Source organism: Protopterus annectens, chromosome 8.part0, assembly GCF_019279795.1.
Source record: "Protopterus annectens isolate FY-2018-M chromosome 8.part0, PAN1.0, whole genome shotgun sequence".
NCBI lineage: Eukaryota > Metazoa > Chordata > Ceratodontiformes > Protopteridae > Protopterus > Protopterus annectens.
Window position 1 is genome coordinate 93,640,230 of NC_056741.1, and position 14,718 is coordinate 93,654,947.

Genomic DNA, 14,718 nt, shown 5'->3' on the forward strand with positions numbered 1-14,718 from the left:
TTATAGAACAAGTTGATAGTTGTGTATGTGGGGGCAACTGGAAAGTGTATTTAGCTATGATGGAATGTAGGTGGCAGATATACACAGATGCCACAAGATTCCCAGGCATTAACGATAGTATTAGTATAAAACCATTCCTAATTCTTGAATAAATTATGTATGTCATGGCATTGTCCAGTAGTAATCTGTATATATGTTCAATTTATTATATACATTTTTTAACATGAAATTTATATATTTAATATTTATTGTCAACACATATATATTTATATTTTTAAAAGTTTTAAATTATTATTGTGTAGACATGGTTATAAATTATTTACGTGTATTCACAGTATAATTTATAATTCACAAACATGTATTCATTTAATTAATTAATTATTATTTTTAACATATATTCAAAAATTATTTTTAACATACATTTATTATCTTATAAGCATTGAGATTTAATATTTTACAAGCACTGAGATCAAATGTATTAGTTAGCTTTATGTATGGAACACTAGAATCAAAAAATGTTTCTTTAAGGTTTTTAAATATTTTTGGCACCAAACTGGCTATATAATCTGTGTTCAGAGTTGTGTCATTTGGTTCTAAAGAAGTCTGTATATGAACAGATGAAAGCGCTTAACCAAATGAATTGTATGTTTATTCAATAAAGTATTCTTCCTGTTCGAGCTGCACCGAATATTATTTATCCTGCACCAGGAACAGAGTTTATTTGTAAGTTCAACAGTCATTTTGTTCATAAGTACAGGATAGAGTTTGTTGCTCCTAGTGGGGAAAAAATGGGTCATTTTGGAGAAAGAAGAGGAAAAACTTGTTTGAGGAAGGCCATCTGGATAAAAAAAAATGTCAGCTGAAGACTTGTACTTGGTATTCCAATAAATCCTTTTGTTTTAACTTCTGCAAAGCACTAAAAATTTCAAGGTGATATATGGAATCGTTTTACAAAGATAATCATCAGTAATATTAAGCCTCGTACAAGTCCAGCCTGTATAAGAATTTGGAGTAATATCCTTTTAGCATTAAACTGTACAGTCTCTCCATACACTCGTTGAGGAACCTCTTGGATGATTACATGGTTGACAAGAAATTCAACCATGGGATGTTGCTATGTACATTCTTCAATGGCTAGTAGGTTGTAAGCTTGGCAAGAGCGTCCTAAAACTATGAACCCAGCTCTTACTTCTGCTAATACCCTTTTTACACTGTTTACCAGCCATCATAATTTGAATTATTAATAAACAAGTACATTTTCAGTATCTACTGTAAACAGGTGCTGCTATGCAGCAATATTTTGGCAGCCCACTCTTTTTCATACCAATGCAGGACTCCATAAAATAAAGCTTGAACCCCAAAAGAATTATATATTGAATACATTAAAAAAGAAAATGCTTACAACTTCCCATGCCATTAAAACTCATACTTAACCATACATGAAATGTTCTGGCATCTACAGAGCCTGAAAAAGGGAATAGGTAAATCTTAAGAACAAGAGTATTCTGATGCTCATTACAGATAACACCTCCATCTAATGCAAATGACAGTTATCTGAATAGATAGTGAGTGGAATGGACCACACAACCTTTGTCTGAGTAGCACTCCCTATGAAATATCTTTGTGGACTCCATAAGAAATAAGAATGCTGACAATCATTTAACTTCTCACCTATCATCTAGCCTTCCAGCAACAAAGTTTTCATATTAAGTCAAAGGGATGGAGCTGCAAGCAGGTGTCTATCCCCTGTGTCCATGAGTGAGCCATAAAGCTTTTGTTTTACATTAGAGTATTCTTGAATCAAATATATGTATACATGTATTAATATGTGTGTGTATGTATATATCTACACACACACACACACACACACACACACACACACACACACACACATATATATATATATATATATATATATATATATATACATTCCAAAAAATGCATGATACATTTGTTACACACAATAAGCAATCTATAATAAGACTTACTCAGAGTAAGCATGATGGCAATGGATAACAGATGGAGGAAGCCAAGAATGATGATGAAGGTCAACATAGTTTTCCATAGTTTTCTATCACTGTCCTGGTTTTTTTGCAGAGCTAGTGTGATATGAAAACAGAATGGACCAGTTATGTACATTTGTTTGTTTGCAAATTTTGAACAGAGTTTTCAGTTTTATAGCTCTATATATCTAGATCTAGAACTAGATCTGTATGTATGTATATATATATATATATATATATATATATATATATATATATATATATATATATATGTCTGAAACCCATCATAATAAAATACCTTGCCATTTGCCTTCATTTTGTTGGGAAGTGGTCAAGTCACTGCATATTCACATAGACAACTGGTAAACCAGATAATGAAACTTCATATTTGCTTCTAAATAACTGATAATAAAATTGTTAATAAAATTATTGTAGAGTGTCAAGCAGCTGTACACCTTAAACACTTACCTTGTAATTTGTCTAAAGGCAATCCAGTATTGCTTTATAATGGCTGACCATAGATATGTCCTGAAATAAAACTCCACTAAACAAGATGCTACAATACTACAATATGTTTGAGCAGCAACATATTTTTTTTGTACTTTATCAGTTTGTGATAGATTATAAATGTCTCTGAAACTTGTAATGGGCAGAATCAATATACAGGGCAGTCTTTGATGAACTGGTGTCATAGGCAAAGAGCTTCATGTTACTCTCTCACTGCCTCACTACTCCCACCGTGTCACCTGGTTCACCTGGTACCCCAATCCTGACCTACCCACAATGTCCAGATTACTTTTTTCTTAATTTTCTTAGTTTGTCTTACTCTTCAGTTTTTTTTTTCTTGCAGGCTTTCACCCCTAAGTAGGCAGTGCCACAGTCTGATAACAGTGAAGGAAATAGTAGCATTAAGCCAGGGTTCTGGGGGCCACTAGGTCCCAAAAAAGCTATGGGAGGGTTCCAGATGCACTCAGGTGTATTTTAAAGACTTTTTATAATCTATTGATCCAGTAGTGATCTGAAAAAAAATTATGAGTGAGGAAAGGATGTCAGATTTATTCTTTTTTTTCCTCTTTCTGGGAAGAAATAAATATCATGTAATATTTACTGCTCAAATATTTTTAAACAGTAGTTTACAATGAATTGAGTAGTTATGTTCTTGTCAGAATACATAAACTATATCTGGGAATAGTATTTGCCTTCTTCCCCCCCACACAAAAAGGATATCCACCTGTGGTGATAGATTTGGGTGGAAGTAAAGGCAACAATGGCCAGTCAAATCATTCAGGTTACTGCTGTGATATATATATAGATATATCTGTGTGTGTGTGTGTGTGTGTGTGTGTGTGTGTGTGTGTGTGTGTGTGTGTGTGTGTGTGTGTGTGTGTGTGTGTGTTGAGCATGCCTCCTCACCTCCATCCTTCCAAATAACAAAAGGATAGCTACTTGTCTATGTATACTTGGACAAAAACTGAAAAAAAGAAAACAAATAAACTTGCTGCTGTCAGACATATATAAACACAAAGCCTCCTTATTTATTACAAAAAGATGACAACCTGTAGAAACATCTGATATTTTGTTATGAGGAAAGTGAAAAAAATAATGATCATAGTAATGCTTCCAACTTGCTGCTCTTAGGAAGTACACTGCTCTGACGCTAGTTACAGTCACCCACCACTGTGCACATCACTGAAGTTTGTAAGGAAAGTTAAAGACTGTGCACATCACTGAAGTTTGTAAGGAAAGTTAAAGAAACTATGGTCACACTTTCCCCAGCCCAACACAAGCTATCAGGCCTGGTTTTAGACTAAGTGGGGTTCAGACCTCTACTAAGTCTGTATGTATTAAAATCCATTTATACAGCATTGGGGTGTGGAGGCTGCTATGTCTCCAAGAAGCTGTGAAGGTGTGGTTGCTTTGAAATGAATTTTATGCCTTATGATTGTTGACATATGACTGTTTAAACTCATCAAATGACAACAGGATCAATTACTTTCATCCTGACCTTTCTCCCTCCAAGCAGTTATAGCAAATTTTGACTACAATTTAGACATCTGATTGTGCTAAAAGAAGATGTTCATGTTATTTATTTCACATTTTCTATACCCAAAACAGTTGATACACATTAAAGCATTTCAAGCTGCTTCACACAAATTGCACTACTGCAAAGGCAGCAAAATGAGTCAGCAAATGCATAAAGCTAGCCATTTTCCTCCACAGACAGCCTCAGCATTTACAGTTACTTTGCCTGTGCATATCTCTTATCCATTTAAGTAGTCCATCTTACTTCACAAAATGCACAGTACTCCTGCATATCCAGATAGTTACTTTTAACAATTGCTCGGTTACTTTCAACAGACAGCTCCTACCCAGTGGTTATAACTACATATGTATGCAGTTAAGACGATTGGGATAAATATATGACATCCATATATAGTTCTCAACTTCTTACATACAGATTCAGGAACAAACCCAGAAATCATCAGGGGTAATCAGGGACAGTTTTAAAAATATACTAATATCATTAACTTTAGAAATTAACATGATTAGAATTAATATGCATTTTCTGATGTAAAAGACTCTAATTATTGTCATTTTTATTAAGTGTAATCCAGGACCCTTTCTCTCAAATTTCCTGTTTTAGGAGAGATTACAATGGCTAGAACAAAATTTTGAGCCAACATCAGGGACAGTTAAGAGATATGTAACAATGAAATGTATTTCTGCTCTGTTCCAAGAAAATGGTAGACAAACATTAGAGCAATCTAAGCTGCTTTACCCAAATCACATTATAGGTTCATAGGTAGGTACTAGGCTATCTGCTGAAGGGCATTTATAAGCCTAGCCAGAGTGTGTCGGCTTTCGCTGCCCCATTGATTAATTAACTGATCCTCTGTCAAGCAGAGCCAATGAAGTGATCCCAGGGGTATATTTTCTGTTACTGTTAATCATGCAAATGCACGCTATTTCTACATAGGCAGATTATGACTATTTAAACTGAGTAAAACCAAGATCAGTTGCTTTCTACAGACAGCGCCAACTCCCACCCAACAGTTATAGCTACTCTTGTGTGCACCTCAGGCATCTGATTGTTAGTTGTGCATTTTATTACAGCATGTTCCATGGAACCAGTAGCCACCCCTCCCCCACACAGACAAATCACAGTAATTCTGCAAAGTCTGAATAATGAGTAAGGAGCAGCTATTAATCATAAGTACCCCATTGAAAGGCTAGCATTTTTATATGTTAATCTATTTCACATAGTTAATTGAACAAGTTTTGCATCAACATGCATTTTCTTAGGATTAAGAACAATGGAACATATGAGCATAAGAATAATAATAGCCAAGAAATCACAAGGATCATAGATGCCTATCAATATACATTTAAATAGACACACTTTTGTACACTTTTTTTCAAGCACTTAATAATGCTTAGCTCCCAAATTGTACAAGAATGTACAAAGCAATCATGTTGCAAATTTGTGTTTACCCATCTAGTCATCAAATCTAGCCTGAAAGGTATTCCATGTAATACTTTGCCTGACCTGTAGTGCTAACTTTCTATAGGATGGGAATGCATTGAGTCAGGAAACTCAGTGAGTCTGCTTATTTGCTGCTGTAGATATACAGCCCTGATGGGGGTGTTTGTACAGCCACTAGTTTAGCAAAGAAACAGAAAATCAAATAAGAATGGTCTTTCATGGCTCAGTAAGCAAGACACAGGTCATCTTGGAGCAGCGTATCAGCTACTAAGCATAATGAGTCTTGAGCTAATCTAGCAAAATAGTTGAAAGATTTAAGGCCTTTGATTTCCTTAGTAAAGTATCTTTTGGGCCTTTGTAGCTGAGCAATATGCTTTGATTTATTTATACCACAGGTGGGCACTATATTCCGTGATGGGTCTGAGTACAGTAAAAGGATATCCTCTTTGGATCTTGAAAACATTCCCCTTCAAATTAACTGGCATGTAGAGAATGGCTTATTGACTGTGGTGGAAACATGATTATCAAACGATAAAGAATCATCTACGTAAATACCCATGTCTCATGACCATGTTAGTCTGAAGAGGAGTTCCATATGAGGTGGGAACAGTCTTTTTACTGAATATCATTATGCTGCACTGTTTTGTATTTAACTTGAAATCGTTTTCAGTATACCAAGTGCTGGAGTTATTTAGTATTAGTGGATGTGAGTCATCAGCAAACTTAGTCAAACACATTTCTGAGATATTGGACTGGATCTCAACAAAATGAATGCCAAACAGGAGAGGGCCCAGCACTAATCCCTGTAGCATCCCAATAGTTATATTTTTATGTTCAGAAAGGGTACTGGCAGCTTGACATTACTGACAAAGTCAAATTGGTAGGAAAAGGGGTTGGAACCATTACGCCATGAAAAAAGTATTATTGTTATTAAAAGGGGGTTATTTACTTGGCAATGTGTGACTCCTGTGATGGATTCGATATAGGTGAAACTAAGAGAGCTCTTAAACAAAGAATCTGTCAGCATCTATATGACATCAAACAACACAATGAGAGTAATGCCTTGTTTAAGCATATCAGGACTTTCCCTACACACTCTTTTAGATTTGCAGCCATTGATCATGTCGACCTGGGTACTCGGGGGGGGGGGGGTGTTTGATGAATATCTTGCTTGAATTCAAGGAACTAAAGTGGCAAATAAGAACAAACGCCTGTCAGTCACCTGGGCTCAATGACAGGTTGTCCATTAGTTCTTTGCTTAGGTTAAAGTATATGTACTGTATTTAATTTTATGTTCTGGTTCTCAACAGATATTATTTCAAGTCTTTGAAGTGTATTTTTTAATCAATAAATTGTTTATATTGTGTTTTTTATTTCTCATATCTATCAAAGTTAGGGGAACTTATATAATTAATCATTACTTTTTATCCAAAGAACTGGTAGGGTTGTGTATAAAATGTGACTTCACTTGATCATTCGCTATTCTGAAGAAGTCTGTAATCAACAAAAGCACTTAATTAAACATATTTTTCGTATCCTGTGTGTGGCTTGTGTCTCGGGTTACATCTTCTTGTTTGGATTATTTGATTTTGTTTTGGGACATTTCCTGGTATTGGCAGCCTTCACAACCTGTGATCAGATAGCTAATTTGCATTCCAGCAGATAATATTGGGGTTTACATTTTGTCTAACTTTAACGACGCCAGCATAGGTCATAGTGTCTAACGTTTAGCCAGATCAAAGATAAGCAATGCTCACTGATTTATAACTACCCACAGGATCCCCACTGAAATGTCAACACTCGAAATGCTGAGTGCTGACAAGGTGAAAAAAAACAATATTACAGAAGAGGAGCAAATCTCAGAGATTGCTCTTCTCCTTTAAACTTCTTTTATTGAGGGGGATGCCTTCCCTACACCCCCCCCTTCCATGGAGACCAAACCTCCAGAACCTCCTGAATGTACATATACTAAGTCTGAGTTCACCATACCTCAGTGAAAGGGAATATCCCAAGAAAAGGCATCTCGGACTTATATATGTAAGCCCATTTTTTGTCCATTCAGTTTCTGCCTTTCAGGACTCGTTCTAGTGGGTCCAGACATTTTAAATGTTTACTTTACCCATAACTTCTACAACCTTTTCCAAGAAGCTTATTAGATTCAGGAAACATGACCCTCCCTTCACAAAACCATACCAATTGTCATTTAGATCAGGTAAGTTGCTTATGCCTGCATAAATGAGTTTTGATATAATACATTGCATATAAGGCTACTGTGGCTGATGGGCCTATAACTGTGTGTATCTATAGATGACCTACTTTTGTATGGGGGAGTCAAACTTTTTGTTCTCCAGGCATCAGGCTCAAACTCTGTGGATATGTTAAGGTTGAAAAGTTTAAGTAGAAGCTCAGAAAGTACATGCCTGGCAGTGAGGCCTCTGGCTTACCAAGTTCACTGACAGCTGTAAGCTGGGAGCGATCATTGACTCCTCAAATGATGCTGGCATCCTATACAACCAGGCCTAAAAAATGATAAACAACTAGTGCCAAAACCATGGCTTGAGACTAAATGCTAAACAATGCGTAATCATACCCTTTGGTAAATCAGATATCCTTGAAAGTTATAGCATTGATAGAACACCCTAAAAGTAGACCCAGAGGTGAAGGACCTAGGAGTACAGATAGAAAGTAACCTAAACGTTTACCACCAGGTAGCTACAGTAGTGAGGAAAACCTTCTGTGTGACTAACTTATAGGTAAAGGCATGGCATCAAGATCAAAGAAGTCATAGTGCCATTGTACTCGACCCTTGTTAGGCCCGTAATTGATGCTCCTTTCTGCATGTACCTAACTAGCGACAGAGGTTTCTCACTGAAAAAATGCAAAGCATAAGACACATATCTTAAGCAGACTGATTAAAGGCCCTATCCTTTACTCTGTCTAATATCATTTGCTGAAAGAGAATTTATGCTTGACCTACAAGACAGTCTCTGATCCAGCCCTGATGAAAATGTTACATATTCACAAGAAAAATTAACAATGGTCATGCATTTAATGGAATTGAACCTTATTTGTGACACTAACAGAAATTGCTGGAGAGACAGATTCACATCCCAAAGGCTACCTCTTCTATGGAATAAACTTCCCATCTTTGTAAAACAAAGCCCATCCCTCACTCTTTTCAAAAATAATTTGGATAAATGGATGGGAAACCAAAAATTCACTCCTGGGGTACTGCCCATGCTCCTTATGGACAGAGGCAGTCTGTAAAATGACTCAGGCTCCAACACCCAAAGACCCATTACCCTGATACTACCCCATCCCATATCTGGAGAATTAAGATATAATATTGTCATATCCTGGGTATTATTGGCAATGCTTATAAAGGCTCTTGTGCCAGTAATCTAGTAATCACATATGAACCTACAAGAATGCAGCCAGATTTCTTGTATGGTTCCATGGACATTTTACTTTTAGTCTTTGAAAGGCATATTAGGCCTTGTTCCAGGGCGATTTTAAGTGAACCTAAATTTTCAAGGATACCAGGGGCAAAAATGTTGATATCTGGAATAACATGTTTGGAATATGTGATTAGAGATTAGCTCATTTCATTGTTGGACAGTATTTCTTAATTTCCTGACATAACTGAAACATGATTTATAGTTTCTTTTGTATCTCTATCTGTAGTATCCTTAATCTCATATCTGCCTTACATTTTCTAATAGTGCTCTTATGTTCCTTGTTGGGAAGTTACATTGTAATTCTGATATAAGGGATGGGGTGTTCTTAGAAATGTTCATTTTTCTTCTTTTGTTATACAGTTTATTGATATTGGAGTTCCAACAGAGAGGTTTATTCCTAATATTACCATTTTATTTGAGATAGACAGGTACTGAAGTTTCTATGCAGCTGTTATGGTGTTGGTAAAAGTCATAGATGAATGTGGCAGCCTTTTCATTTGGGTCCATTTGAAGTGATTGTTGGGAATTTTGCTTATGTTTCCTCAAAGCTAAAGTAGGTTTGCTCTGGTGAAGGTCTCATTTGGTGATGCAGTAGTACAACTTGGCCTAACAGAGAAGATGACTGACTTGTGGTCAGATTTAGCTAAGATGAGGAGATGTGGAGTGGAGTACAGGTAGGGACTCAGATGATAAAGACCAGGTCAAGGGAGGGAGGGTGGCCTAATGGTTAAGGTGTTTGCCTTACAAACACAAGGTACAGGGTTTGAGTCTCACAAGGGATAATTGGCTAAGCTTAAAATGGCTCACAAGGGCAGTTAGCTTAGTACTAATCTATGAATCTATGAATCTAAGGATATTAGTGCCTCTAATGGGTAGTTTCACAATTTGCTGTAAAGCATTAGCAGTAACAAAGTCCAAGAAATGTTAAGCATATTTATTTTTTGAAGTATAAGTGCTCCAGTTATTGCTTGGGTAATTGACACCCTCCAGCAAAAATGTATATGGTTTGGCATTTAATTATTTCATGGTGATAAGGTGATTTCCATGATCTTTACAGAACATTGATGGGGAACTGTCTTTAGCAATGAAGTGATAGTTAGATTTGTCAATGGTGATTTGGATCTCCAAGAACTCCAAGTTAATGTGTAATTTGACATGAGGTGATAGTATTTCTCCAAACACAGATACTCCCTCAGAATTATCTAATGGCCCAAAGGAATGATAGGTGCTAAAGCATTTCATTAGACAGAGCATTCTCAAAGCACTGAAATCATGTCTTGGTAGCTACACAGATATGAATGTGTTGAAACTGTAGAAAGACCTAATGTTCAGACATCTTTCTATTTAGACTTTTAACACTGTGTAGTGCCACCACAATGTTGTCCAAATTGGAGTTTCAGTTTACTATATAGGAATGCCCGACAGGTTAAGTTGGCTTAAAAAAGGAACTACAGGGCCAGCAAAAGCTTCAGCCAGTATACAAAAGCCCTTGTATGAAAGATGTAAGCCATTATTGGTTAAACAGGAAGTCTAATTTACCTTCTCATCCAGGCTGGCAGATAATGGATCCCTTTAGAATGACACAAATAACTTAGCATTTTGTTAAAGCCAATTATGTTTTCATGCAAAAGTAAGGAACTTCGATATCTGTCATTATTGACTGACTTTACTCATGAGTGATGCAAATATTCCCCACACTGTTTCATATTTGTTGATTTTTTGCTCTGGTCTGTCAATGATCTGCCTGACTGATTGTCAAGGTAGCTCATGAGTGGAACAGAGCAGGATGCCAACAAATTGAATGGCCAAGTCTACAATGCTTTCTACCTAGGGTGTCACAGCTGCTGTATTTACTTATAGGAGCACTGCTGCATACCATCATTTGTTTATTTATTTATGTATTGCTTTTCTTGACCTGGGTAGTCCGACTCGGCTGTGGTAGGCCCTTTTCACTGGAGAACTGGGAAGAAAAGCTCCAATAACAAAATCAGCATTTTGTACAATAAAGAAAAATAGAAAGCTTAAAGTTACAATATGGATGTACAATAATTAAAAGGTAGTGCATAGTTACGTGACCACTAGTACATTCTCTGTGCAGCTTTACCACAAGAATTTATTGTTGCAGTGAGTTTCACCATAATTTATGGTATTGTGTGAGCCAGTGTTGTACTTTTCAGCATTTTTCCCCTTTTCCTCACTGTGGTGCAACTATAGAGTGGATTTGTATAATTTTGGGGTGGTAGAGTCTAGCCCCTCTGCAAAAAAAGAACTTTTCTGTGTTTTTATCATTTTTTGGATCACCTTTTTTGACGTATGATTTGTTTTGAATGGTGAGCCAAAAAATGTACTTCGCATTCACATCACATAGGGAAACCAAAAGACATCTATACTAGAAAAAATATGAAGTCAGTAAAATACAGAGTCATTACATATTAATACACGAGAACGTGGCATATATACAATGAAATTTAAAATGTCAAATTACAATTTTATTTTTATGGCAGATAAATAGGAAAGGAGAATAGGGAGATGTGAGCAGAAATCAGAGAGAAAGTGATATTAGTAGACAGCAGCAAGCAGGTTATGAAAGGTGAATGGTGTGCAGATTTGTTAGTTGATACAGAGAGAAAGAAAGCTGTAAAGACATGGAGAAAGATGTAGAACGTAATGACTATGAGTTAGAATTTCACTAGAAGGAAAAACTTTTCAAGTCATAAAGAGAGATGGGGAATAGAAAATTTACACCAGGCCTAGCATCCATGCCCCTTATGGATAGAGGCAGCTTATAAATGCCTGGACCTCAATGTCCTGTTTGGATACAGGATGTCATTATTCTTTCAGGAAAACTTGGCTAGGCTTAGAAAGGCTTCCCAGGGTTGTTACCATTGTAAAAATCTATGAATCTATGAATCTACAAATCTGAGACAAAAGACATGGCTTTAAGGGCAAAGGAATAGATGGCAGGACATTAACACTGAGAATTTGCTTTGTTGAGGTATACCGGGAATGAAGATGTTTTAGGACCAGGGTATTCCTGTCTGGAGATGTGTAAGAACAGAGCCAAGTGTTCTTAAATTGTTATTTTAACAAGTTTTTAAATCTGGATAGGATGTTTTTTTATCTGATTGTGGTTGGTATAGAATTCCAGATTTTGGAAACATAATTTGAGTACAAGGACAAACCAGCAGAGTTGCGAGTTTCAGTTATGTTTAGTAGTGACTTATCCATTGAGTGTAGTGATTCTGCAGGGGTGTAAGATTATACTAAGCTTGAAGTTCAGAACAGTTTTAAGGTCTGTAGATTATATTGTGAATAACTGCTAACTGGGTGACAGACACAGTGTCAAAGTTCTAGCAATTCCAACTGTTTTAAGGTTAGACAGTGGTGGGATGTTGCAGATTGGTTAGTGGAAAATTTATCTATCTTGTTATAGCATTATTCAATTTTTGCCAATAGACATTGCTGAAGGTTGGTGTAGATGGGGGCAGTGTATAGTTGTGAAGGTAGGAGATGTGCAAAGGCTATTTTGCATTGCTAGTTAAACATGTTTGCTATGATGTAGGAGTCCCATTTTTCAGTATTTTTCTTGACAGCTTGCTGTATTTGAATATCAGGCTGTAAGTGGTTGCATTACATGATGAAACACTGCCACTATTTCATATATCCTGCCCAGACCTTCAAAAAGAGCCACATTTTTAAAACACCTTAATAGAGACACCTTTTAAAAACACCTTTATTAAATTATCACTCAAGACATAGGCACACATACATAAAGAAAAAAGAAAACAAATCATGTTACCATATTTTCATTTACATGATTATTATACATTACATATATGTTTGCTTTCTTTATAACAACTGTCATTCACTCCAGCAATACACAAATTGTGCAAGTTTCTGCCTTCTCCTGAACTTTATTCTATGTATTGTTCCCACAAATGACACTTATTTCTATGTAATTCGATCCTTCTCTTCTGAAGATCTCAGTTCCTGTTCTTTTACCTCTTTTACAGCATTTAATTCTTCAATTACAGTTGGTTTGGATTTTGATTTCCATTTTCTGGCATTTTTTTTTGGCAGTCAATAGAATTAAACTTAATGAGGCTATAGTATGTCTGGGCATTTCAGCTTCTATGTCCCAGCTCAAAATAATTACTTCCTTAGTTACAGCACTAATATTTCTAACAAGAGTACTATGTAGGGAAAAGAACTGCCTACTTATTACACTCCCAAAAAAGTCCCCAGTTAACTCTCTCTTTCATATCAAACAGCCAACATTTGCTATATTCCTCAGGAAACATTCTTTGAAGCCTATTTGAGATATAAAAATACCTATGTAATCACTTCCAATAAAAATCCTAAACCTTCTGGAATTTGTTGCATACTTAGAAGACATACAGATGCCCTCCCATTTTCTTTTGTAAGTTGCCATTTTAGTATTTCTTCTCAATCTTTCTTAGCCTCATATGATTGTTTCTTATAGTTATCATGCAATATTTTATATACCCTACCAATTATCCCTGTTTCAACAGCAGCTCCTTTTCTACATGTGACTAAAAACTCTATCAGAGCTGATATTTCACTTAGGACCTCCCTATCTCTTTTCTCGTTACTTATTATTTAATTTTGATTGTTGGTGGGGTAGGCAGTCTCAAGCCTATAGTCCAGACTTCTGCTTGACCTCATTCCAAATGGTTGCATTTCACTCTCTAGTTATTTGCACCAAATGCCTTGGTTCCTTTTCCAGTTTCTCCAGTATATTCCAGGCCCTTCTTAACTATGTTCTATACCCCTACTTGCAATCATCCCTGCTTTCTACGTAACTTTATGAATATAATATTCTGTATCATTGTTATTATTCTCCTTAAGGATCTGTATCCAAAACCCTACTTTCTCTCTTTTTTTCTGAAACTTCTCTCTGCTTCATTATTATCCCATTCCAATTTTGATTTTTAACTTTCTGTTTGTGTTATATATATGAGCCTTAACTGTGTAACTGTAAAATACCCATTCAAATCAGATCATCCTAAACCACCTTGTTCTATGAACAGAATCTACTTATCCCACTTAACCCTTTCCTCTTCCCCACCTAAATAAATTCCCTCAACTCCTTATTAACTATCATTCACAACTCCTCCTCTGATTGATAAAAAATGTCTAGTATATATATATATATATATATATATATATATATATATATATATATAAAACTAAAGGGACTAAATGTTTTCTTTGTATCTTACTATCCATATACACAATCAAGAACTTTCAGTTTATCTGCTTTTATACTGTCTTTTGTTTAGTTTCTTCCCACATATCCCTAGCCTCCATAACAGAAGCCTTTTTAATTCATACTTCTAACTACTCCATCATATGTCTCCATAAATCTGAGTATTGCTGGACCAATTCATGTGTGAATAAATAATTTTCAGCTATTGCATGTGCTTTATCTTCATTGATGCTATATCCTGAAAAGACTTGAAGCTGTCTCAAAATATTCCACAACATCAAAGCATCCTTTTGTGGAGTTATCTAGTGCAAAATAATATCATCTGCAAATAAAGCTAACTTTTCTTGATAACCATACCAATTATATTCGTGAGTTTCTGAGTCCTTTTTTCATTTATTTATTTTTTTGCCAATGGCTCTAAATATAATGCAATTGACAAAGGGGAAAGAGGACAACCCTTCCTGGTTCCTCTTTTCAAAAATAGTTTAATGGAAAGGAACCCTCCCACCTTAATTATTGCCTCTGATGCCTCAGATATCCTGA

General features: G+C 35.8%; 1 protein-coding gene across 1 annotated transcript in view; it reads right to left on the reverse strand.

Annotated features, from left to right (window-relative positions):
- Positions 1-14,718, reverse strand: part of LOC122808666 (CD209 antigen-like protein C) — a 739,543-nt gene that overhangs the window by 676,210 nt on the left and 48,615 nt on the right. Inside the window, exon 2 of the mRNA XM_044079642.1 lies at positions 1,989-2,099. Within this exon, the coding sequence (XP_043935577.1) occupies positions 1,989-2,099 (111 nt within the window). The remainder of the gene's footprint in view (positions 1-1,988; positions 2,100-14,718) is intronic.